Raw genomic sequence first — 25,313 nt, forward strand, 5'->3', positions numbered from 1 at the left:
ATTGGTGTCTTATTTGATGGATATTCACAAGTTTATTCTCTTATACACTCCACATAACCTTTCCTATTGAATATTCTACTTATCCATATCATCAACTGAATATACACTCCTTTTCTTTCTTTTATTTATAGTTTTCTATATTGTTTTATTTAGATAATAATATTCATAAATGAATAAAAACTCATAAAAAATGATATTGCTCGATCAATTTTTGGTACTAAAAATGATATTCCAAAAAAAAAAAAAAATTTATTTAATACGTAAAAGAAAATTTGAACTTTAAACTTAAATTTATGCTTATCATCTTTAATTTATCAATCAACCACTTGATTTATTGACACATAATAGACCATTTTGGTTTATCATGTGTTAAATATTAATTAATTTTAGTATACAAAAGGGAAACACATAAAAATTAACAAGATGTATTGTGTGCGGTTCAGATTCGGGATATCCCTTCTTGAGCAGAGACATATTATATTATCTAATAAACTATTGTTAATTCCAAGAAAATTGTAACTGGAAAGTTTATAAAGTGATAATATCAATAAATCAAGTTTAAGATAAGTTCAAAAGCACTTTTTTTTTTTGTTTTAACCCAAGTGAAAAGTATGCTTAATTATAACCATAGGTTAAAAAGCAATATCAAGATCTAAGATCATATTTGTAATCTATAATCCCATATTTTGTAATAAAAAATTTTGGCTAACAATTATCTTCTGACATGTTTTTAGTTCCATGTATAATAATAACAATAAGAAGAAGAAGAATGTTGTGATAGTGAGGCAGAAGAAGAAGAAGAAGAAGATTCAATATTAAGCTTTTTTAAAAAAAAAATAATTTTAATTTCCTTGTAGCAGCCATAATTCAGTGATGGGTCATAGCTCAAAGTGATTTATCAACTGAAAGAAAAAATAAAGAATCATTTTATTTATTTTTTTTGTGGTGGTAACAAACACATAGAAAACGACAGCGTAGATCTGATGGACCACTGGCATATACGAAACTGGGAATCAACAACCATGTCAACATGTAAGTTCCCCGAAGCCTGATATGTCCTTTTTACACACACTTCACCTCACGTACTCATTCATTATCCTCTTTCATTACAGAATATCTGGAAAAGGAATCCATTTTAACATGTATTCTCCATTATTTTACAGATAATACAATGTCAAGTTCCACTTAGGCATGAACATAGTCTTGACGAGACGTATTCATTATTACCAACCAAATGATATGATTTAGAATTTCGTTACAGAAAGATGCCTCCAAATACAAGCTTCGAGTTTGGGAAAAAGGAAATCAGATTCCCAAAACGCAGGTTTTCAAATGCATGATTGAAATGATATAGCCACTTAAAAGTTGCTTTTCTATGAAAAAAAGAAAAAGAAAAACATTCAAATAACCATTGACACACTTGGCCATAAAATGTTTTCTGTAAGGAGCATTATGAAAGGGCAAGATTGTCGATGCACAGAACCACTGACCCAAATTCTGGAGAAGATAAGTTCTACCCAACTTTCAGGACACTTTCATGCTTCAAGAGGAGTATGACAATAAGTCCACTATCACCAAAATTTTACTATTTTTATACAGAGGGGTAAAATTAACAAATTGATGTCATTTTGCATGAATATTTTTAATAACTTATTCAATTCAAATACTTCTTAATAGTTGGAGTGTGCTTATTATGAAGAGACAAAACTTGGTAGGTCCCTGTTCTAATAATTTCCCTTTCCAAATAAGAAGAGGGCATTAGTCTCTGTCTTTTTCATACAGCATATACATCTTTTTGTTCCTTTCATACATTTTGGTTGCTATATAGGTAAAATATAATTACTATTGGTAATTTAGTTAGCTTGTTCTGTTTCTTAATTTAAGAATTTGTTTGCCACAAGTTTTCTAGTACCAATGTGAAAATTAGAAAAGAAAAACAAAAGGGCAAGGCTTCTTGATCTTAACATGGATATACCAATGCGAATATCCTATCAAATAAATCACATTCTGGTGCATTTACATTCAATATAAATAAGTGGGTTCATTGTTAGTCCATATCCTTGATTTGCCATTATGTTAATGCATCAAAGATCATACATAAAAACAATTTGAGCAACAGTAACTATATATACAATCATTTCCACCGATCACAATGCAATTTGATTTTCTATTTATACAGATAATTGAATTTCAACTCTTGTGACTTTTATGTATAGGCCAAACAGACTTTTTAATACAACTATCAATAGAAACATATTGCAATTTTTCTTTTTGTACAGTAATTAATACACACACATGACCAACTTATAAAAACATTTACACATATGATATAACAAAATAAATTATCAAAAGCAACCACAAACTTCGCTGATTTTTCTTGTTTAATGAAAAAGCCAAACTAATTTGTGGTGTAAAAGTTAATTACCTACGATCAGATATATGTATACATAAAAAGGACTACCTTAACATCTTTATAGGTGTTGAAGGAGTAATCTTAATGACAAGTCCAGGAAAAACATCATCCGGGTCATGAATATGAGGGTTCTTCTCCACTATAAAGGGATCACCACACTTACTGCTGATAGTATGAAGAGTTTCTCCTTCTTGGACAACATAAATCTCGTCACAAGGTCTGTCCAAGATTTGGTTGCCTTTGAATACCTCATATGGATCGTAGATGGATGTCTCTCTTAGGGAACTCTGCAATATAAGGGTAACCAGAACAAGAGCACAGTACCATGAAGCAACATCTGCTATAGCCATTAATGTGAAAACAGGCTTCTTTGAGAGTTTATAAGCCATGGCAAAGAGAGAGGAGGGATATGGAGAATAACAGGGATGGTTAGAATTTATGCGAAGAGAAGGCCACGAGTGAGGTGTGAAGGTCAGTTTAGGCGGTTTTTTTTTTTTTTTTTTGGAAGAGGTGGGGTGGCTTTATGGCATGACAAAATGGACACGATATAGAGTTACGTGAGTCACCTTCTTTGTTAAGCCTAAAAAACTGCCTGAAAACGACTCCCTTTATGTGTGTCTGCACCTTGCTTTCAATGCTTTGCTTGAATTTCGTTGATTATCTTTGGACTTCTTATGGCAATCAGTTGGTAAACATATATACCTGGGATTTGTTCAAGTTTGATTGTAATTGGTGATCTCTTTTGACCACTAACAATACCTACCAATAACAGTATCAGACTAATGATAAATTAGCCCAAAGTAGTTTTCAGAGTTTTCTCTAACGCATTTAGCAAAAATCTTTGAAGAGCCTGCAAACTGTACTTGTCAGCAGTTGTAATCCCTTTAACTGAAATTCAAGAGCACCGCTACCATATTTTACTAAAAACTTTTAAAAAGTAATAACAAGTGCATGGTTAAAGAGTTTGCCGAATGGTAAAGGAACCTTTCAAAACAAATGTCAATTTTTGTGCTTATTGATCCTTCTGAAACGTAGGCAGTTAATTACTTGATCGGAATTCAATTACAGTATAGACATTTTTATTCTGGATTGTCCAAAGCAGAAAGAAGATATGAATCATGAAGAATTGAACATGCTGCTAGTGGCAGCTCGAATGAAGCTAGACAATTTCATTGATTAAATATGTACAACGTTTCTCAAGGGTCGAGGATCATAACAAACCGAATCCCCAGCAAAAATTATGGGGTCTACATGACACTAATGCAGCAAGGGATAACCATGCTTTGTATCCCTTGCTCAATATACAAACTAAAAGTCCCCAAAATTGCAGATACTAGGCGGCTTCTTCTGGAACGCTCCCTCATGATTCTGTCACCTTCCACACAGTAACCAGTCCTGCTTCATCGCCAGTGAAAAATAGACCATCAGGGCCTATCTGAATTGTTCTCACTTCTCTTTTTGAGAAAATCCTGCCCCTTTCATTGAATCTGAACAAGAAAAATAAAAATCTTATGAGACAAGCTGCCAAAAACCATATACCGAAAGGACGTGCTATGGTCATGAAGAGTGCTTACGATGGCAAGTCGTATAGATAAACAGAATTGTCATTACAAGAGCAGCATAAAATTGGTTTTGCCTCTGCATCGGATAGCCCACAAAGTGTAACAGCACCCTGTAACAATTCAACATTTCACCATGAATACGACTTCATTAATTCACCAAAGCAGGAAATCCATTTGCTTAAAATGTTTTTCCTTTTTCTTGAGATAATACAAACAGAAAAAGTCAACCTAAAACCAAACTCAAATAACTTACATGTTCCAAATTATGCGTATAGATCACTTCCAAGTTGCCCTCATTGGTACAAGCCCAAACTTTTATTGTCCGATCCAATGAGCAAGATAGGAGATAATTATCCCAGCAAATAAGAGACGTCACAGCATCAGTATGCTCATTCAGTATATGAACACACTGTAAAGTATCAACATCCCAAGCCTGAAAATAAACGGGAATAGGATATCAGACAACAAATAAACGCTCCTGCAATGTCTAGGGAAAAAAGAACAAGCATGAATTATTAGGATAGAAGAAAAGTTATCTCCAAGCATTATTTAGAATCTAATTGTGGTGTGGCAGTGTTAAATCACCATGCCAATTCTCAAATTTAGCTAGGAATAGGATGAAATAGCAAACTAAGTGTGAATTCACTAAGTTGAGATCAAACATCATCAACCACAGTAATCAAAGCTCTCTTCTTTAGAGAGTTGCAGCAAACAGGATAAAATAGCAAAATAAAACTATAAATCATGGCTTACCCTAATTGTACCGTCTGTGGAACCAGAATATAGCATCTTTTCTCCATTTCCAACAATTAAACATACCACAGCACCCGTGTGTGCAATTAATGATGTAGCCAATTGAAAAGGAATTGGGCTCTCAGTGCTGCCTCTCAGAACCAAAATGGAACCATCCTGCATCTCCAAAAATATAGGATTTGAATATTATTCGATAATAAGACAATTCTGCAAAAGACTGCGTTAATGCAAAGGCAAATAATGTTCTGGAAAAAGCTAAATGCATCAGCTTAAACCTTCTAGAACATCATTATTCACTGGAGAGAGAGAGAGAGATTCCTAGTTCCTATGTGAATTTGTAATAAAAGTTAGACTGCAAATCGCACTACCTGTGCCCCAGCAAAAAGTGTATCTTCAGCAACAGCCATAGCATAAACTTGCCCAAAAGGGCCATGTCCATCAAGACTCAAGTCAGTCCCTGTTTGTAAATTCCATGCCTGGAATATCACATACAAAATCCCACCTAGGTCAGAAGGTGCACTAATTAACCTAGCTAGATAAAGGATTCCAAGTCATATAAACTATGAGCTTACCTTAATAACATTTGGCAAGCCAACAAAAGTCCATGGGCCTTCACTGATTAATGACCCAATTTCATCACCGAGACTTATCACCCTTGCGGTCTCACCAGTATGGCAATCCCAAATACGTACAGTACCATCACTGCTGGCTGAGAAAAGTTTTTCACACCTTGGAGGAAGTGTAATCCCGGAGACAGCCTGGCATACAAAATTCTATTAGTGAAATTGAGCATTTATATCCAACTTAAATAGAAAAAGAATTTACTTCAACCAGGAGACAATTATTCAAATACATGAATATATGATGGACAAAGCCATTTTTACTGAGCATCAGAATATTGATCACATAATTTTGTCTACAAAACTTATAACAAAAGCAGACACAATAAATGGCCAGCATCAAAACAAAAATAGAAGATTAGAAAGTAAAAGAAACAAAGCACACCTGTTCGTGTTCCCCGAGCTTTACTAGCATTGAGAACCAATCCCCAGAATACCACTTATGTAAAAACTGGCACTCATCGCCTTTCACACAAGTGCCAAAAATCCAGTCCGCACAAGGTCTTTTTGCACCCACCTCAATTGCTTTATCTTCTAGGGCACCACCTTCAGTAGTAGAAACCAAATATCTGTCTTTATCTTCTGTTGCCTTACCTTCAGTAGTGGTAACCAAGGAAGTCTCTTTATCTTCAGCAGCACCACCTTCAGTAGTTAAGACCAAGGAAGTACATTTATCTTGCGGTGCATCACTTTTGGTAATTGAAACCAAAGGAGTCTTTTTATCTTCTGCTGCATCACCTTCGTTAGTTGAATACAAAGAAATCTTTGTTTCGGGGTGCTTCATAGGTATATGCTCAATGACAGTATTAGAGATCTTAGGGACCTTTGTGGGCTTCTTAACTCCTTTAACTTCAGTAGCATTATCTTCAGTAATTGAAGCCAAACGAGTCTTCCGTTTCGGGCGGTCCTTAGGTATATCAGTATGATTTACATGATTAGAGATTTTCTGGGTGCATTGGTTTTCAAATCCATCACTTGAAGCCAAAGAATTCTTGGAGGCATAGTTAAAGGTCCTCCTTGGCCGTTCCTCCAATAAAGTATTGGATTTCTTAGAAGTTCTCAGGTATACATTATTATTAGCAGGAGGTAAGTCCGTGTGCAAAAACCTACAGGGATTTCTATTACATTTGCCTGCCTTCCAGAATCTACAAACAATGTTGCTGCTGCTTACAGGTGGTCTCTGTCCAAATGATCTATGATTGATCCTGGTCGCGATCTTAGCATCCATACTATAAAACACAAAAGATAACACCATGGTAAGCAAAAGGTTCAATCTTACACCATAATATTTTCTTTAACACCGAAATCCCGAACAAAACTAAGAATACAATTGGAGCAATTCGCAATTCTCGGCAATAAACCACAATAAAGCCCTAAAAAGAGATTCAGCCAGGAAAACCCCAATAAAGGAGATCCAGTCAGGAAAAACCCTAAGGAAAATACAATATCGACGTTACAATCAAAGCGTAATTACTCGTGATGCCGCACAACCGAAATCCACCAACTTGCCACAATCAAAGACCAGTATAAACCACCCGAACCAGAAACCTAACCCTGACCCGTGTCTAGATTTAAGCAAGATCTGGAAATCCAATTGGCGATCCACGAGTAAAGGCTAACGAAAACAAAAATAAATCCAAAAAAGAACTCTAGAAGGCCACCAAGGACGAGTAAATAAACCGGAACTGATCATCATCACGGTAACCGATTCTTTAGCGATCATAGCTTCTTGATGATCCATTTATGGCGGATGATGATAAGGAAATAAACCTTAAAAAAATTGAACAAATTGCAGAGACGCGTGCGATCAAGAAGCAAACCTGAAAGAACGGCAAGACAAAATCTTCTGAAATCTTCAAAAGCTAATGATCTAAAAGGAACGGTTCCCAAATTGAGCAAAATAGGTTTCTAACAAATCCTGGTCAAAGAAAAAAAAGGTTTCTAGCAAATCAGAGTGTGTTTCCCTTCTGAACTTATAGGTCTTGGTTACGCGAGTATGAGATATTGGCGACAAGAATAGTTGACCTCTTTCTACGATATTGTCCGAGAGAATTTGAATATCTCTTTTTCTTAAACGACAGCGTATTTATAAACATTAAAATTGTTCTCCATTCAATTTTCAATCTGTTTTAAAATTTAAAACCCTAATGAAACCAGGTTTTAACAGCTTCTCCTATTAAAGGACATTAGAGAGTTCAATCAATCAACTCCACAGCTAGCATAATAATGTCAGGCGCGGAAGAACTAAAACTCCAAAAATTCCTACAATGGCTTGAGGTTTAGTTTTTCTATAGTTCATCATATTCTGCACTTCTCTTGTACATTTCTTCTGACATTTTTTTTTTGAGTATTTTAAATTCAGGCTAATAAAGTTGAGCTACGAGGTTGCAACATCAAGTACTGTGGTCCAAACAAAGGTTTTGGTATTTCCTCGTCAAATGATGCCTCTGATGGTAATGAAGTTTTAAACTTTCTTAGTTTGATTGTTTCTTTTGTTGGATTTAGCCTATTATAAGCTATGTTTTATGACAAATTTGGGAAAATTGTAGGGATTTTGCTTGTTGTGCCACTGGATTTAGCGATAACTCCAATGAGGGTTTTGCAAGATCCTCTTATTGGACCTGAATGTAGAGCTATGTTTGAAGAAGGAGAAGTGGATGATAGGTTCTTGATCATTTTATTTCTAATGTTGGAGCGACTTCGGAAGAACTCTTCTTGGAAACCGTATGTATCTACTGCATACCTTGAATTTTGTGTATTTATTGATGGATGATATTGATTTTGATTTGGTTGATGAACTACATCAGGTACCTTGATATGCTTCCTACAACTTTTGGAAATCCACTATGGTTTACTGATGATGAACTATTGGAGCTAAAGGGGACAACTTTATATCGGGCAACTGAATTGCAGGTAATCAATAATCATAAATGTTTTCTTGGATTTATGTCTCTGCCCTGAAAAACACTGTATAGCTGAATTGTCTGTATCATAAATCCTAACATGTACTTTACGATAATGTAATGTTTATTTCTTTGAAATTGGGTTTGGCTTGCAACAATTATACAGTGTTGAAGCAAGTTGGGCGCTTTATACAACTAAAACAAAGTACATTATTGGTTTCATGCTGAAACTAGATATATACGGATCTCTTCTGACTCCACTTTTTGTTGTTAGAAATAAATGCTCTTTATACATAGCTTTGACTTAATACTTCCGTATGATTGATGGTGGTATGTGTATTATGGGTAATTGATTGGGCTGTTGAACTTAACTGCACAGCATATGTGACCAAAGACAAGTTTATCTTACAGAAGAAAAAGTTGCTGTCGCTCTACGATGACAAAGTAAAGGGCTTGATGAAGAAACTTCTAACTCTAGATGGGGATTCAGAAAGGTAGGTGTCAAATTTATTTCTCTCTCTGTCTTTCTATATGTAAAATCTGAAAAGTAATGGCTTCCTTGTTTAGCATAATTGGATTATCATGGGGCACAAAATTAATTGATAGCAATGCATTTTTTTCACCAATAGTTTCACTGTAGTTAATGAATCTCATGTACATGAGTTAAGAAGGATAATATTTTGTGGGTACAGAGCTTATTTTTCTTTTTATTTCTTCTTTTTCCAGTGAGGTGTCCTTTGAAGATTTTCTTTGGTAAAATCTCTTCTCACTCCTTTTTTTGTTTGATTTTGTTATTTCATTGATTTAAGTGGATTCAAGGTGCTTCTACTTCTTTCGGTCAGTCTTACACCCTTTGAATCATACTAGGGCAAATTCTTTATTTTGGAGCCGTGCTCTGAACATTCCCCTTCCACATTCTTATGTATTTCCACAAGTGGAAGAAGATCAAGAAAATCACTGTTCAACAATCGACTCAGAGCTATCCTATAATGATAATTCTGCTGGAGACTTGATTAATGAGAAGGATGAAAGAAGTGAGTCTATTGCTTTCTTTCTGTGGGCATATTTCTCTGATTCAGTTCTTGCAAGTGATGGATTTTTCTAATATATATCAAACTGAAATTTAACCCTCCTTATGTCAGGTTTCAAGGTTCATAGCATTGACAGCCAAGACAATATAGCAACTTGCACATCAAGTCAAGGGGAGACTGTCTGGGTAGAGGGTCTTGTTCCTGGCATAGATTTTTGCAATCATGGTATGCCTTTGTTTCAGTAAAATGAGTAGACCACCTCCATATTGGTTGTTCTATTTTGTGCCTAAAGTTCTCAATATTTAATTAATGTTGGTAGAGTGCTGTTTCCATTTTTTTTAGTTTCCATGAGATTACTGAGGACTGTCTTTTAGAGTTGAAATTATTTACTTCACTGTCCTTATACTTGTGAAATAATAGTTTGAAATTTAAGGTTTAATAAGTTTCTTCGTCTTTATTGCAAATGCGGCTCTCTAGATCTGAAGGCGGCAGCAACATGGGAGGTTGATGGAACTGGCTTGGTTACTGGTGTTCCCTCCTCCATGTACCTTCTTTCTGGTATCTTTCTTTCTGATTTAATGATTTGCTTGTATGTAAGTGTTGTATATAAAGTTTATGAAGTTTTAGCAGTCACTGTTGCTGATTGCACTGATTTTATGTTCTTCTCAATGACATCTTGGTTATCCCAATTCGAAAGCTGAACAAACTCCTATCAAGACAGAGAAAGAGATTTTCATTAGTTATGGAAATAAAGGCAATGAGGTACTTTCTTCTGGCACTGAGCTTTTACTTTAATTACGGATTCAATCAATCTTTTTCTTTTCCCAGAATGTGCCCTAGCTTTATATTCCTGTACACTACTGTCTTATTCTCCTAGTGCATGTTGGCTTTCTTATAGGTGCTTAACGCTTAGTGCTTATATTTACTGCAGTGGTTTTACAATAGCAGCTGTAATGCTTTACATCTACCTCCAGTAATTACGATCTATTTTGATGTAGGAGTTACTATACCTGTACGGGTTTGTCATTGACAATAATACAGATGACTATCTCATGGTAAATTTCTGTGTGAAATTCACAAATCATGCACTTTTCATTTGTGCCTCTTGCCAACAAAGTTTCTTTTAACCATGGAACTATCTTTTTCATATATTTAACTGCACTCATATAAAGGAAGTATTTTTTTTTTTTTTTTTTTCCTATCGTCTGGGTTATTGAAACTGATTTCACGTTTTTCCATTTGATCTCTTGTAACCTTATTTTTCATTTGATTGCCAGCCAATGGATTGTATTAGCTAATCAAGGACCGGGTGCTTACTCGTGATATGTATACAGGTCAATTATCCTGTAGAAGCAATTCAGAATGTTCCCTTTTCAGACTCCAAAATGCAGCTTTTGGAAGCACAGGTCAGCTTTTCTGCGACTCAGTAAATTTTTTTTTTTAACGGAAACTGAAACTCTCCACGTTCTTTATTCACAGAATTGTTTTGCAGTTCTGCCCTTACACCCCATCCCCTAAAAGGAAAATAAGCTTTGTTTGATTAAATTGGTTTGTTCACAGAAAGCTGAAATGCGGTGTCTTTTACCGAAAGGCTTGCTGGACCATGGGTTTTTTCCAGTAGGAACCTCAAAAAATGACAGCAATTTTAAGTGCAAAACAGATCAATTTGGCAACTTCAGTTGGAGCGGTCAGCGTGAAACGCCCTCTTATGTAAATAAGCTGGTGTTTCCAGAGGATTTTTTAACTTCATTGAGGACTTTAGCTATGCAGGAAGATGAACTATATAAAGTTTCTTCGTTGCTTGAAGAGGTACAGTTCTTATTTCATGGCATTTTCCTTTTCAACCATGTAGAACAGCATGGTTTTGTTATACTTCGACAACATAACATCTGGGCATGTCTTAGCATTAGAAAACAGCCTGCATTAGACACCCAATATGATCTTCAGCTCTTCCCAGCAATTGAAACTTTGGGTTCTGTTTTGAAGCTTATAGGGTCTGAAGGGGAGAGGCAACCAACAGATTCAGAAGTTAGAGCAGCTGTATGGGAGGCCTGTGGGGATTCCGGAGCCCTGCAATTGCTTGTTGATCTACTTCAAACCAAGTAATCACTGTAGATTCTAGTAGTATCAAAAGTAAAACGTATGCATCTTAAGACGTCCTATGTATCACGTTTCGCCAAATTTTTCTCCATGCAAGGTTGTTGAATCTTGAAGAGGGTTCTGGAACAGAGGACTGCGATTCTGAACTGCTCGAAAAGGCCGAAAGCCCAGAAGACCTAGGAGTGTGTGATAATAATCTGAGGTGACAGACTTTCACTTTATCATATTGGTGCTCATCTCGTTTTCACAATAAATCACGCTAAACTGCTCGTTCTTTTTGGATGTACAATGCATGGTGATTGAATTTTTGTGATAACTGGCATTAAGATAAAAAAACTTCATCGTGATTGAATCTTAGCTGCGCCTTTTTTCCTTGTGCATTAATTGCAGCAGCAACCCTGAGTCAAGTAGCGCAACCCAACTCCAGTTGATGAGTAGAAACAGACGAGCTAGTATCGTGTATAGGAGAGGGCAAAAGGAGCTCACAAGATTATTCCTCAAGGAAGCTGAGCATGCCTTGCAATTATCTTTGAGTGGAGGAAGCTGAATGAACTTTTCATTTAATTGAAACTTCAACCACTGGAATCTTTGCCTCCGGCGGACCTCATTTCAATAAGCAGAATCATATTCTTCAGTTAAAGCGAGAACTCCAAAATTTGTTAGATAGTGATGATATTTTATCATGATGTTATTTCCTTCTTCCCCGTTTTTTCTATCTGGTTACAGATATGATCTGTTTTAAGGAATTTATGCCCGGATGTGGATATTTTTATGATTCCCATGCACTGAAGGAAAAGACAGGCATGTTTACGTTAGTTTACAAACTATATATACACGTTATCCAAAATTTCACCTCTTCTTACATAGAAGCGAAATTAAAAACTAACTGCCAGCATTTCCGGTGTCTTCTAGGTGGGCGACATTCCTAAGCGTCCATCCAAGAGAATAAGCTGCAGTAGCAGCAATGGCACCGTTGGTTAGGGTGATGACCACAGAGGGAACATAACTTTGACCAGCAATCTTGGCCTTTGATATTCCAAGTAGAACTAGGGCTGCGGCAGCCAAGGCACAGGCACCAGTGAACTTCACCTGGTCACTGTTCGTAAAAGGAATAAGGACAATGAAAGAGAGGAGAGGCAAGCTGCCGAACACCAGGAAGGCCAGGAAGGTTACAAGAGCATTCTTCCATGGCTTCTCTGCTGGAGTAGTAGGTAATGTTCCAACATGTGCTGCCATTTTCTCGTCTACTAGAATGTCTTTGTACTTGGAAAATATCTCCACCACCTTGCATCAACACATGGCAAATGTGGCAAATGTGAAAGGCACTAAATTATATGCATATAAAGAAGTGGGTATATATATATATATATATATACATACGGTGGAGGCATCGTTGATTTCCATTCCAAGAGACTGGTATTTCCTCAATAAGGCTAGCTGCAAAGGCCTACTACGATTAGCGACTTCCCATTCTGTAACTGCTCTTCCCTTGGCTGCCGTATCCTTCTCAGTGCTGCTTGAAATGAAATCTCCTAACCCCATTGATATCCCATCTGCCACCAAGTTCGCGAATCCCAGCACCAGCACATCCACTACATGAATAAACATGAAGAGAAGCATAAACAGAGTTTAATGGTGATGATTGGAGAACATGTTAGTTGGTATGTGCCTAATTAATTAGTTACCAGAAGATCTTTGGGAGGCTGAAATGGAAGAAATGAGAGAGAAACAAGTGACAATGGCATCAAGTCCTGCGTACACCATGCTCTTCACAAACTCTCCTCCTTTCCATGGCTCTTTTGGTTTTCCCTCGTCTTTTTTTTCGTCTTCTTCTTGCCTCAGCAAGCGGGTTATAATATTATTTTCTTCTTCGGTTATCTCGTCAGCCATTACTGCTCGTTTTTACTGTTTAATAACTTACCCTTCTGCTGCTATGCCTATTCCACTGACGAGACGAGTAACAATGGAAATGAAAGTTAAGACCGGGTTTACGTGGCATCACGCATGCTATTGCTTTGGCACGTGGTCAGAAGTTACATTTTCCAGTCAAAATCAAAGTTTGCAACTCAAACACGTGCATTTCTCTTCGTACGTTGTCGTTTTTAAAGAAAATCTTTTCTTAAATTAGCAAGCAAATACAAATAAATAAATAAATAAAGAAGACAAGTTGGATTACATTAGTGTAGAAAGATACAACCAATTGCTATTACTTTCCCCTATTTTACGTAAACAAGCGACGAAATAGGCAAAAGGAAATAAATTTGTGACGACAACAATAATCCTCATAAGAGGGTCTTCTCTTCTTGAGAATTAGCAGTCCCTTGTTGATCAGTAGATGAAGATTTATGAATCTTGGTCTTGGATGAGTTAGAGGAGTTCCTCTTATGAGGGTTGTTATCAGGCAGGAGTTTCAATGTAATCCCCATGGCTATCAATAGAAGACCAGTCCCGTGCTGTTCTGTCAATGGCTTCGTGAATATCATATATGATAGCAGCAAGGTTACCGCCTTCCTTGCCGTCGTCACCTGTGATCCAATTCGAGAGCAAAATTTATTCTACATTTACTGTTTTTTTTTTTTCTTTTGCAGAGAGCCATTATCTATTAATTTCCTCTTACATTAATACAATAGGGTAAACATTTTCTTTCTGAAGTGAAGAATATTAAGAGAAAAAAAGGTAATCATAATTACACCTTTTGTTATGTAATGAGCATTACATTCAATGAGGTGTAATTGATTATGTAATGAGGCATTATATCAAGTTCTTTTTTTTTTCCTCTCATGGAAACAAGGTAATGAAGGACGGCCTACCAAACATGGCATAAATGTGGCATTTAAAAACCTGGCATAAAAATAAATTAATGAAACTAGAGTAAAGATCGTGAGAGGAGCGTACCATGGCTGTGGTGGCAGCGCCAAAAAGGGCAATGAGGGAAAGGACAGAAACTTGGCCAACAAATGTGGCCATGGCTTCAAAGATCAATACACCATATACATATGGATGCTGCACCAAACGGCAAATAATGCATCTTAATAATAATATATATATAAAAAGAAAGCAAGAAAACCAAACTAATCGTTCTAATTTAATTTGTTACCTGAGAACATGAATTCCAAGCTCTGAACAACTCTCCTGTCAAAATCATTGGAGGAATCAAGAAAGGTAGACCCACTACACTTGAACAAAACAGCATCTCCATCTGTAAAAGAGAAAAAAACAAAAACAAAAACAAGAATCATTGCAGTTCCTTTTTTCACATGCAAAATCAGAAGCAGAAAAGAATGTGCAGAACTTACCTGTGTAGTTTCAGGATTGATAGTAAAGATAGCTTCTTGTAAATTACCAAGAAAGGCATCCATGATTAAAGCACCAGATATCATCACAACCCCAATGGTATGGAAATTAGGGGAAGTTTTAGCATCTGCCAAGGTGAAAAGAATCAACCCAACTACTAAAAGTAGCGCTGATACATATTCATGAACTGGGTATCTCCTTCTCAGTCCTGGAATAAAGGCACCCATTACCATTACTGGCAGAACCTGCACTAAGGCAACAATAATACTATTAGACTGACCATTCAATTTGTTTCTATAAATGATTTCTAAATAAATAAATGATCATGGGATTTGTTACTTAATCACCTTGGTGGATTTAAACATGATTTGTGCAGGGTAATTAAGAAAAGCTAAAGACCCTTTGGTGAGTCCATGAGAACCCATAAGAACAGCAGAGAGCTTGACATAAGTCTTCCATGGGTTCACCATTTGTGCAGGCGTAAAGCCTTGAAGGTAAATCAGGAATATGTACACAAAGATTTGAACAAATGTGAAGTACCAGCCATAGCTGTAACAATAAACACCCATTAATACCATCTCAAACAAGCAATATGTTCTTAACAAAGTCCCCATATCAAAACGCTATCAAAGAAAAACTTACCTAAACTGAAGCCTGTTATATACGTATTCCTGAAATTCAAATAATTAAAATTAGATATGCTTATCAACTGAAAATCAAACATGCAAAGTCAAGAAAAGGAAACAGAAGAATCCTAAAATAATCAAGTTTGAATTTTTTCTTTTCTTTTCTGCCAATTCCATTTACTTTCCCATAAACCAAACAGAAAGTAATCAATGAAGGGAGAAAAGGGGAAACAGAGTAAAGAGAAAACAGAGAGGAAGTAAATATACCTCACAGATGCCATTCACAAGGTAGCCAAAGAAGAACCCAGAAGAGCAAATAAGGAACTGTTGCCATCTGGGTCTATCAGATAGTGAAATCCCAAACAAAGACCGGCCTTTCTCTTCGTTCTTCATTTCTTTTCTTTTCTTTCTTCCTTTCTCTGCCCCTTCTTGATCAAGAACTATAAATACTTGATCAAGTCAAGAAATGGTTTTAATTTAACTGCGAAAATTCCAACTTGGTCATTGACAAGTTTGCATGTTGACTTGGAAACGACCCCTTTAGAATTGGCTTCACTCTGGTTATATTGCATTCTTTTGCTCTATTCTCTCGTAATCAGTAAGATTTTACAACAGAAAAGGAAATATACTGCAGTTCAAGATTCAGAGAGAACTGCGTACGCATGGTTTTCTTGTATCTTTTTTATTGATTTGTTAGGCACCGTCTGATGAAGTTGGGGAGTTGTGGATGATTTAATGGATTTTCTTATTTTGGTTGGTTTAATTTTTGATGAAATAAAGGCTTTCTTACTAGATTTGCATTTATCATAAAATAGGATTTTCTTTTTTAACAATATCATGAATTAGGATTTGGGTAAAGCTTTTCTGAAATGAAGAAACTCTCAACTAAATTGGAAAACTATAATGTTCAATAATGAGCCTTTCAGTTCGCAGAACAGGTTTTTCTTTTCTTAAAAATTATATATTTTCTCTTTTGGCAGCATATGACAATTTTAAATATTGAGCAGTTTATTATAAGTCATATTCTCCACCTTTTCCGAAAAGTTTTGTATATTTAATCTAAAAAACTTGTCCGTTTAAAGGTGTATTATGCTAAATTTCCATTCTTCAAATGTAAATGATTCAGCATTTTATTTTTAACTTTTTAATTCATAATATGGTTGCTTCTCCATCTAAGTGTATAAATATTATGAACATATCATAATTATAAGTCTTCATTATGGTAAAGGTAGAATGTATAAAATAAATACTATCAAGTTTTATAATTTCATTAGAAAAAGAAATTCATAAATTATGTTAATTATTTATTTATTTCACAACTGTCTTTGAAATAGTGCTTATGAATTCAATATAAATAAGCAAAGAAAAATAAATTGAAATAAAATAAAAGAGAAATGGTGTGAAATTAGAAAGAAAACAAATGATTAGGAGTGCCTCTCTCGAGATATTCTGAGCCAGAAAAGAAAAGAAAAGGCAGAGAAAGCATAATGTAATTGAAAAGCTGGAACAGATTGGAGGCTAATAGAAAAGGTTTTTCCGCTTCTCTCAAGTGTCAAGGGCTAATGGCAAAATGCAATTATATAAACCGGCATGCAACGTTTTCCAGGTGATGGGTTTTTGGAAGCTGGACTTGGGAACTGCATTGGTGCCATTTGGCAATAGCATCATGGCATTGGAACCCAAACATAGCAGAAGCTTTTCACATGGCTCTGAATTTGCAGCTTCTTTATTTATGGAAGGGATACTATTTAGCACCACTGCTATAAATTCTAGCTACCCACCCTTTCTGGCCCATGGTTTTTCTCAAGACTGCAACCAGACATCTTCAACAAATAAAAAGAAGATCAATTCAAATAAACCGAATATGGGTAAATAGCACATACTTGTAACTTACAAAGTTAAAACAAAATTAGGGTGAAAGACTGAGTCAACGTTTTGTCACTTTCAAATGTCTTAAATTATGCTTTAATTAAAGTATCTCTTCTTGATTCTTCTTAAAGAAAAAAAAATAAAAGGATAATAAATCTCATATTGACTAAAAGCTTCTCCATGACTGTAAATAATTAACCATGAATGAATTTATATATTTATGGAATGGAAGGGCTGAAAAGTGTTAGATGGGAGTTAAGCGCACCCACCCTCAAAATGTCCAACATTTCAATGCTGCCACCATTGTTTCTAGTCTAGGGTTCAGTATAGTATAGCACAATTCATGCCCATCTCAATCTGTCTCACACTATGCAAATAGGTTCTGATACTTCCCTTCCCAAACTAATGACACAATTTGGAATCATGATTTTTCTGCTGTATTTATTGCGCTTACAAATGAGGTATTAAAAATATTGTCAGATTTTTAGAATAATGAAAAAATTTTATGCAGTTCGGATGGAAATCTTAAGTTCATATTCTTCTATAATATTATAGAAAAAACGCAACGAAAATATGCATGTGCATCACACATGCCAATATATCCCTACTCCCTCGCATAAGCTGGAGAGAGGAGTTGGTGAGTTCGGACCTGTAAAAGTGCATACTTTTCCTTGCCAAATTACAGCCTAAGATATGCAGTCGTTGAATGGAAGAGGGCAATTGGATAACCTGATGCAAAATTTATCAATGTGGTAATTCACAAAATTTACTATTTTCCTAAGAATTACCGGTTTATTTCTCTTTGTAGACACTTTTAGCACAGGCAAAAATCTAATTACAGACCACAGAAGAAAATGGGCATGGCATGAATAATGCCTTTCAGGGTGTCCCATACTGGCTCATCCAAAGTCTAGAAAATCAACATGTGACATCAAGTTCATCACTTCAACTCTCCTCATTAGCCTATGGCTATTGGTCTGGTTTCATTACATTGATGCACTACTACCAGACTAGTAATGTGTACACCTTTGCTTGCTGCCCTAACATGTGTGGTTTGTTTTTCTTTCATAAGAATAGATCAACCAGCCCAAGTACAGTTGTAATTTGGTTTCTAGAAGATGGGCCGGCCCATTTGACATTCTAATAATAGCCAGTTGAATAGGGATCAAGAGATGAGATCAATCAGTAGCTCATCGACCAAAAAACCCATCATCCCATTCTCAATAGCCGAAACCAATTCTTGTTGCTCCTCCTCAAACTTGCTCCATTTTCCCTCTGTTTCCATATCTCTAACACAGGCCTCTTTTTTCTCCCATCCAGTCCATGTGCTCTGTTCCCCATCTATCCAGCATTTTACTCTCCTCAACATCTCATCAGTTCTACTCCCATTTCCATATCTCTTTCTACATAATTCATCTCTAAAGAAATCTAACACTACCCTTTCCACATTCTCTTTGCGGTACTCTCCAAGTGAACTTGTCTCTTTAACATGATTCAATAATTGCCTTGCTTTTTCTTCTACTTCTTCATCGATTCTACCATTCGTTTCTGTTTCTTCTTCTTCCTCATCTTCTCCAGAGCTGGTACTTTCCTCCATTGACATCCAATTCTCAAGGTTGATAGTGTCAAGTCTACCCCGACTCTCATACCGACGGATCTTTTGCATAAGCTTTCGTTTTGACCCTGTCAATTGATACGGATAAATTCAAGAATTTTTAGTTCAGTGTTGATTATACTCTCTCAACTAGCTACAATGATTAACATAATTGATACATACTCTGAAATGACTTCGATTCTTCATCATCATCATCTTCCTCAAATTCAATGTTAATCACTGAAACTGGGCTATTCTGTTGCCTCTCCTCTATCTGTTGATTTTCATCGAATTAGATTAATTTGAATATGAACAAAAAGAAATAATTAATTAAAGGATGAAGCAAGGACACATATGTTTGTCCCTAATTAGTGTTAATTACTAGTGACATTGAAAGTGTTATTAGTAATAAACAATTCTCTAAATAAGTATAAAGCTAATGTGATCAGACTACTGGTTGGAGAGTTATGATAAACTGGCTAGGCTCCTAGTATATGCTTCTGACCATCTCCAGAGGTACCGTACAACACAGACAAGGTCAACCAAATCTCACTAAACGACACACTATCACCGCTTCCTATAGTAATAAACTACCCCACTTCACGACATCTACGGACCCTCACCAGCAGACACAAAATATATTATAAAGATACGATGCACTAATTTAACTCTCTAACCTTGTCTATGGTCGCCGCCTCCATTAACTTCTCGCCGACACGTGGTAAATGTTTTTTACCCACTTTAACCTCCTCGTTTTCGCAGAATTTTTCAGATTCACCGTGCCAGCATGGTAAATATTCCGCAGTAAAATCACTGTCGCACCAGCTCGACCCGTTACTGCTCCTGCTGCATGGACTACTGGCGGTAGAGACTGTTGTTGTTGTTGTAGTGGTGTAGTGATGTGGTGAGGATGATGGCAAATCTGACGACTGAGATTTCTCTTCGACTATATCTCGAAATGATTTCCACCGTATAATATCTTTAATGGTGACTGTAACTTTGGTTTCAGCTCCTTTTTTGTTTTCATGACTTCCTCTGTATGTGCTCTTTTTAGACGACAGCCGCCTCAAAAGGCTTCTGGGTAGAATTGATGGAGATTTAACAGCGGTGATAAAGTGAATTTTCTTGACGGCGATGATCATGGCCTGAAATGGAGAGATGGCCGGTGATGAGGCTGTTTCTGATCGATGTCCAGTTCTAATAAGCGAGCTTTTGTTATTAGGATCATCACAGAGGGTTGTAATCGTAGAAGAAGAAGAGTTGATTGGCTTTCTTGGAAATGATTTGAAGCCGGTAGAGGAGGATGCATATGAATCTTCAGTGAGGAAATCTTTGAGCATTCGAGGTCTGTGCTCTAAAGGAAATTGCTTTCTTGGTTCGAAAACTTTATTCAAGAAAGAATCATCGTTTGAACAACCCATAATTTTGTTCAAGAAAACAAGAGATTAAGGGAGAGTGTAGAGCGAGTGAAGTAGCAGTGGAAAGGGAAGAGTAAGGGGATCAAGAGGGGTTTATAAATTAAAGGGAATCGAAGGAGAAGAAAGAGGGAGGTAAGTTCTAGTTGGGGATCTCCAGGTGAGAAGCTCCTGCAATGCAAGTGAAGAAGCTATGAAAGTCGCTAGTTAGTTTAAATAATTAGCTTAAGTGAGAAAAATGACAAAGGAGGTGCAGAAGCCCGGATGCTTCTATTTCATTTTTAAATTTTTATTTTTTAAAAGGACGAATATGCATGCATGTTAAACAAGCAGGTTTAGGTTATGAATAAAATAAATAAATAATTGTTCCAAGAGATATTTGAGGTCTTTATATTTAGATTGTAGTTCAAGGGTACGTATGTCTTTGACACAATAATTCATTGTGATAGGATATCCTGGAAAGAGATCAGGTCCAATATATGGTTTTAAACTGTCATTAGGAGTTGCCTTACATACATACAGTATCTGGTTCTGTAAGATTGAATCACATGGTGGCAACTGGGAGCACACTAGCTTGAGCGATCTCGTGATCTCTATCATTTTCCCTTTCTGGGATTTACTAACTGAATGTTGTCTGTCGATTGTGGGTCCTAAACTCGAAGGGTGAGCCAGCCAGCCAGCCATTTTTTGGAATAGGTCTCTCTGCTAGTCAATGGGTCAGTGTTTGTCATACTCTTGCGCCATGGATATTTACCACAAAAATCATGCTCCATATGAGTTATTTTTAATGCTGATTTCAGTTCACACCCTCGTGATTTCAGCATTCTAATCAATACCAGCAGAAACTACATACTAATATATGCTGTGGTGAACTGTTCCGCTTCTTAGTTTTACTGAATTGAGGCGGACCAACGTACAGGGGTGTAAGCATGGCCTAGTGGGCAACTTGTTTTAGTACAAGTACATGACAAGACTGTTTTGTGCTACTAGCGAGCTAAGTCATCTGGAGGGTGCACATGTGGCCATTTTCTATTAGCTACCAGCACGTGCCAGGATCTAAGTTGTGGGATATGTGGACCCTATCAGAGAAGGATCCGAAGTTTTTTTGGTTACAGCTTGGTCGAGTCTACTCCCTGCTCGATATATCTCTAGCGAGAGTGTGAGACTATTTCCATTACTTGCTGCTAAGAATAAGTATTTGCCTGTGGTCATGCCAGCCAGCCAGCCATCTATTTGTTAGAAATTCTTTATGGAACTCGCGACGATGCCGGATTTAAGATTGACAGCAAATTTTAGGGATTAAAATATAAGAAACATATATGAGAATCAGCAAGATTTAACTAATAATTCTGGAAAAATGCAAAAGGGAAACTAAAACGTCGACAGCAGGGTTCGAACCTGCGCGGGCGAAGCCCAACAGATTTCAAGTCTGTCTCCTTAACCACTCGGACATATCGACAAGTTATGGTTATGTCTCTCTTTAAATATATATCAAGATCTAGCCTACAAAGTGCTTATTGCTATTGGTTCCTCAACTGAAACCACTGACACATAACGGCACAAAAACTCTCCATTACTACTTTTGGCTTTTTAATCTTCATCTTCTTCTTCATTTTTTTTTTTCGTTTTCTATTAGCTACTTTCGTCAAGATGAAAATCTTGAATTGTTTCAAGAAGGTTATAACGTCTCCCTAGAAAGTAATTACGTTTATTGAAGCAGTTCTGTTTTATATATGTTTTGAAGTAGAATATGGGGGTGGGAGGCAAATTCTGGGATATACTAAAACCCTATACCCGACACGAAGGACCCGATTTCTTGAGAGAAAAACGGGTCGCCATCGATCTTTCCTATTGGATTGTACAACACGAAACCGCCATTAAATCCTATGCACGGAAACCTCATCTCCGTCTTACCTTCTTCCGTACCATCAACCTCTTCTCTAAGGTCTCTCTCTCTCTCTCTCTCTCTCTCTCTCTCTCTGCTTTTGAGTTAAAACCCTTTTTTTAGAAAAAAAGTTAATGGACGATTACTCGTTTATTTAATTATATTTGCAGTTTGGGGCATTCCCTGTTTTTGTTGTTGATGGGACTCCCTCGCCTCTGAAATCTCGCGCCAGAATTTCGCGGTTTTTTCGTTCTTCCGGCATTGATTCTTCCGTTTTACCGACACCTGAAGAGGGTGTCTCGGTTGAGAGGAATGGGGCATTTTTGAAATGTGTAAAAGAGTGCGTGGTTAGTTACTTATAGTTTTGAGTTTTGTGTTCTTTTGATATACACGCAGAGTCAGTTATTATTGGCTAAAGGAGGGGGTTTTCTTTTTAGGAATTGCTTGAATTATTTGGGATGCCTGTTTTAAAAGCAAATGGTGAAGCTGAAGCGTTGTGTGCCCAGTTGAATAGTCAGGGCCTTGTAGATGCTTGTATCACAGCTGATAGTGATGCCTTCTTGTTTGGGGCTAAATGTGTGATCAAATCCATCAAGCCTAACTCAAAAGTATGTTTTCTGTCTATGATTCTTCTTTTTGCTGCCGTTTATTGCTGTTGTATTATTTTCCTCTATGTAAAGCTTGCCCGCTTGTGATAAAGAAATAAAATATATGAACATGCATACATGGGAAAGGGACTTTCGTGGAGAAAAAAGAGAAGATACTCGAGGTCTCATGACACGTGGAGTTGCAAGCTTTCCTTTTGAGAAAAGAAAAGAAATTAGTGGGAGAGGGATATTGATCATTGACTTGTGGTCTGAAGGCATGTGTGCATTGTGTACAGGAACCATTTGAATGCTACCAAATGTCAGATATTGAATCTGGTCTTGCGTTGAAGAGAAAGCATTTGATAGCCATTGCTTTGTTGGTCGGAAATGACCATGATCTAAATGGAGTACAGGGGATTGGAGTTGATACAGCTCTTCGTTTTGTCCAAACTTTCCATGAAGATGAGATATTGAATTGGTTTGCTTCTGTATCTTTTCTGAATTTCCTTTTTCTTTTGTTTTGTAGAAAGTATTGAGCTAAGCTCATTTCCTTCTAAATTTAGTAATCTTTATGCAGCTTACGTGAAATAGGCAAAGGAAACACCAACATATTTCTTGGTGTTTCAAGGGTCGTTGAAGATCTTATGATTGATCCACATGAGAACTCATTAAAGTCAAAAATCTCTCACTGCTCCTTTTGTGGGCATCCTGGGAGTAAAAGAGCACATTTTAAGTCTTCTTGTGAGTACTGTGGCAACAGTAATGGTGAGGGTTGCACAAAAAAGTCAGGGGCGTTCAGATGTAATTGTGGCAGCTGTAACAAGGTGTATATTTATATTCTCTTTTTAATAACCTTTGGATTCCTAGTTACCTCATGGGCACTTTAATTTTTTTGTGTTGTAGAGTTTTTCTATTATAATAAGCATCAATTGTGTTTGAATTGCAGGATCGCAAAGCTAAGGAGGAGCAAAAGCGTGAAAATTGGCAGATAAAAGTTTGTGACAAGATGTTTATGGAGCCAAATTTTCCAAATGATGATATCATTGAAATGTATTTGTGCAACAATCATGCAGAGTTTACTGGTATTGTAGTTTGATGAGTTTTTGTTTTTGGTGCTCTTCTTATTTAACCAGTACATGGTAGAACCTTGTGTTTGTTCTTCTTCTTTTTTTTTTTTTTCCATTATTTTGTGTGTTTGTTTATTTATTTATTTTGGGTTAGGGGTGTAGGTGTTTGGGTGACTGGCATTAGATATAAGAATAACATATTAATAAGTTTGACATTATTCCTCCATGATTGCGGACCGTTATCACACTGTACTTCTTGTAGTATTCCATTGTTCCTTGAGTATTTCATGGTCCTATGTTTAGTTGAGTAATTTTGTTGTACAGAGGATGATGACACATGTTTATCATGGGGAAGCCCAAACACAGATATGCTGGTCGATTTCTTGGCTTTTCATAAGCTGTGGCATCCGTCTTACATTCGACAAAGGATTCTTCCTGTGTTGTCCACCATTTATTTGAGAGATATGGCTGCAAAGCCAGAGAAAGCATTGCTGTACGGCCAATATGAGTTTGATTCTATTCAACGTATCAAAGTAAGATATGGGCACGAATCTTATGTGATCAAATGGAAAAAAGCTGCCAACACCATTAGCAGTAACATCTGCATAAACATTGTGGAAGAATTGGATAAGCACCAAGAAGACATTGTGAAAACTGATGAGTCCATTGATCAATTGGAAGAGTACAATGTCCCAAAAAGCTATGTTGATGATGGGTGTTGGTTTTTGTTGACTGATGAAAATATGGATCTTGTTCAAAATGCTTTCCCAGATGCAGTTGACAAATTTTTAAAGGAGAAGGTAAACTTTTTTCTTGCATCCCATCTATGACTTGTAGTTACATATGGGAAGGAGGTAGTATGGATGAAGCAGAGAAGTGCTCTACTGCTCTTGGCTATTCTGTGATCGAGCCATCCATATTAATCTAAATTGAAACTCTAGAGATTGACATCATAATTTCCCTTTAGATTGTTGAATGACTGACGTTATTGTGATTGAATACTGGCAGGAACAGAAAGAATCAAAGAGAAGGCTCTCATCCTCCACAGAAAAGTCAGAATCAGTGAAGTCAAAAGGTGTCCAACTGAATATAACAGAGTTTTACCGATCCACCAAAGTACAGTTTGCTGCATCCGGAGGAGAAGAGCAAGCTGATTGTTCTGAAAATCAAGATGATGTGATATCTACAGAAAAGAGGAAAATCTCTAGTTCAAACCTTCCAAAGTCTGTGAGACGCCGCCTTTTGTTCAAGTAGGAAACATCATAAATTAAAATGTAAAGCTTTATTCCTTGTAAATCTAGAATAGTTACTTTTTTTGGATAAACTGAGGATAACTACATAAAAAATGTTGATGAATTTCTGGAGGCCTTTAGTGATTAGTAAATGAGCTGCCTTCTTTTTGTACAAATGTTGCTTTTTTGTAATTTTAATTTTAGGGGTGCTTTCTTCTGCCTTTTTGCGATAACGGTTGAACACCTTGTTCTGAAATGTACATAGTTTTTGGAAGTTTCATTTCCTTCTGCAAGTTACTGCTAGTTGCATTTTTCTTTTCTTGTCACCGGAGTCTGAAACTCCTCAGATACCAATCAGCTCA

The 25,313-nt window shown here is 36.5% G+C and overlaps 7 protein-coding genes and 1 non-coding gene across 14 annotated transcripts; 2 read left to right on the plus strand and 6 right to left on the minus strand.

Moving 5' to 3' along the window:
* Nucleotides 1–894: 894 nt before the first annotated feature.
* Nucleotides 895–3,172, minus strand: LOC8258498. Of its 2 annotated transcripts, none has more exons than XM_048370492.1 (2): nt 2,462–3,172; nt 895–1,117 (listed from the first exon to the last, which is right to left on the minus strand). In XM_048370492.1, exons 1-2 carry the CDS (start codon nt 2,800–2,802, stop codon nt 1,087–1,089), a joined length of 372 nt encoding a protein of 123 aa, XP_048226449.1. In that variant the 5' UTR covers nt 2,803–3,172; the 3' UTR covers nt 895–1,086. The 2 variants fall into 2 exon arrangements, with proteins under 2 accessions (XP_048226449.1, XP_025015265.2); XM_025159497.2 differs by lacking the exon at nt 895–1,117 and adding an exon at nt 1,510–1,540 and having other exon boundaries at nt 2,462–3,169.
* A 367-nt stretch (nt 3,173–3,539) lies between these two features.
* On the minus strand, nt 3,540–7,323 carry LOC8258499 (zinc finger CCCH domain-containing protein 48). 2 transcript variants are annotated; one of them, XM_015728923.2, is made up of 8 exons: nt 7,169–7,323; nt 5,734–6,577; nt 5,301–5,486; nt 5,097–5,204; nt 4,729–4,884; nt 4,229–4,408; nt 3,988–4,085; nt 3,540–3,900 (listed from the first exon to the last, which is right to left on the minus strand). In XM_015728923.2, exons 2-8 carry the CDS (start codon nt 6,574–6,576, stop codon nt 3,774–3,776), a joined length of 1,698 nt encoding a protein of 565 aa, XP_015584409.1. In that variant the 5' UTR covers nt 6,577; nt 7,169–7,323; the 3' UTR covers nt 3,540–3,773. The 2 variants fall into 2 exon arrangements, with proteins under 2 accessions (XP_015584409.1, XP_002511781.1); XM_002511735.3 differs by having other exon boundaries at nt 5,734–7,298.
* Nucleotides 7,324–7,466: 143 nt separating this feature from the next.
* On the plus strand, nt 7,467–12,244 carry LOC8258500. Of its 4 annotated transcripts, none has more exons than XR_007214545.1 (16): nt 7,467–7,625; nt 7,711–7,801; nt 7,898–8,072; nt 8,156–8,261; nt 8,663–8,745; nt 8,978–9,004; nt 9,119–9,285; nt 9,394–9,507; nt 9,760–9,840; nt 9,980–10,044; nt 10,281–10,337; nt 10,617–10,688; nt 10,843–11,091; nt 11,276–11,384; nt 11,480–11,584; nt 11,776–11,818. XR_007214545.1 is itself a non-coding variant. In XM_048370490.1 (16 exons), exons 1-16 carry the CDS (start codon nt 7,575–7,577, stop codon nt 11,927–11,929), a joined length of 1,716 nt encoding a protein of 571 aa, XP_048226447.1. In that variant the 5' UTR covers nt 7,468–7,574; the 3' UTR covers nt 11,930–12,244. The 4 variants fall into 4 exon arrangements, 2 of the variants coding, with proteins under 2 accessions (XP_048226447.1, XP_048226448.1); XR_007214544.1 differs by having other exon boundaries at nt 11,773–11,816; XM_048370490.1 differs by having other exon boundaries at nt 7,468–7,625; nt 11,269–11,384; nt 11,773–12,244.
* Nucleotides 12,169–13,415, minus strand: LOC8258501 (vacuolar iron transporter homolog 2.1). Its single transcript, XM_002511737.4, has 3 exons — nt 13,068–13,415; nt 12,763–12,974; nt 12,169–12,666 (listed from the first exon to the last, which is right to left on the minus strand). Exons 1-3 carry the CDS (start codon nt 13,270–13,272, stop codon nt 12,265–12,267), a joined length of 819 nt encoding a protein of 272 aa, XP_002511783.3. The 5' UTR covers nt 13,273–13,415; the 3' UTR covers nt 12,169–12,264.
* A 91-nt stretch (nt 13,416–13,506) lies between these two features.
* LOC8258503 (UDP-galactose/UDP-glucose transporter 4) lies at nt 13,507–16,145 on the minus strand. The gene is made up of 7 exons (XM_002511739.4): nt 15,570–16,145; nt 15,319–15,347; nt 15,024–15,225; nt 14,679–14,921; nt 14,480–14,581; nt 14,278–14,385; nt 13,507–13,907 (listed from the first exon to the last, which is right to left on the minus strand). Exons 1-7 carry the CDS (start codon nt 15,693–15,695, stop codon nt 13,665–13,667), a joined length of 1,053 nt encoding a protein of 350 aa, XP_002511785.2. The 5' UTR covers nt 15,696–16,145; the 3' UTR covers nt 13,507–13,664.
* Nucleotides 16,146–17,911: 1,766 nt separating this feature from the next.
* Nucleotides 17,912–20,391, minus strand: LOC8258504. The gene is made up of 3 exons (XM_015728458.3): nt 19,443–20,391; nt 18,949–19,039; nt 17,912–18,854 (listed from the first exon to the last, which is right to left on the minus strand). The coding sequence occupies exons 1-3, from the start codon at nt 20,184–20,186 to the stop codon at nt 18,337–18,339; spliced, it is 1,353 nt and encodes a 450-aa protein (XP_015583944.2). The 5' UTR covers nt 20,187–20,391; the 3' UTR covers nt 17,912–18,336.
* Nucleotides 20,392–21,557: 1,166 nt separating this feature from the next.
* Nucleotides 21,558–21,639, minus strand: TRNAS-UGA. Its single transcript has one exon. It is a non-coding gene; the product is annotated as a tRNA-Ser (tRNA).
* A 32-nt stretch (nt 21,640–21,671) lies between these two features.
* Nucleotides 21,672–25,244, plus strand: LOC8289179 (flap endonuclease GEN-like 1). 2 transcript variants are annotated; one of them, XM_002511741.4, is made up of 8 exons: nt 21,672–22,125; nt 22,236–22,412; nt 22,503–22,673; nt 22,949–23,130; nt 23,230–23,476; nt 23,599–23,734; nt 24,044–24,519; nt 24,728–25,244. In XM_002511741.4, the coding sequence occupies exons 1-8, from the start codon at nt 21,931–21,933 to the stop codon at nt 24,971–24,973; spliced, it is 1,830 nt and encodes a 609-aa protein (XP_002511787.1). In that variant the 5' UTR covers nt 21,672–21,930; the 3' UTR covers nt 24,974–25,244. The 2 variants fall into 2 exon arrangements, with proteins under 2 accessions (XP_002511787.1, XP_015582634.1); XM_015727148.3 differs by lacking the exon at nt 21,672–22,125 and having other exon boundaries at nt 22,265–22,405.
* The last annotated feature ends 69 nt before the right edge of the window (nt 25,245–25,313 follow it).

This window comes from Ricinus communis, chromosome 1 (genome assembly GCF_019578655.1).
Source record: "Ricinus communis isolate WT05 ecotype wild-type chromosome 1, ASM1957865v1, whole genome shotgun sequence".
NCBI classification, from domain to species: Eukaryota; Viridiplantae; Streptophyta; class Magnoliopsida; order Malpighiales; family Euphorbiaceae; genus Ricinus; species Ricinus communis.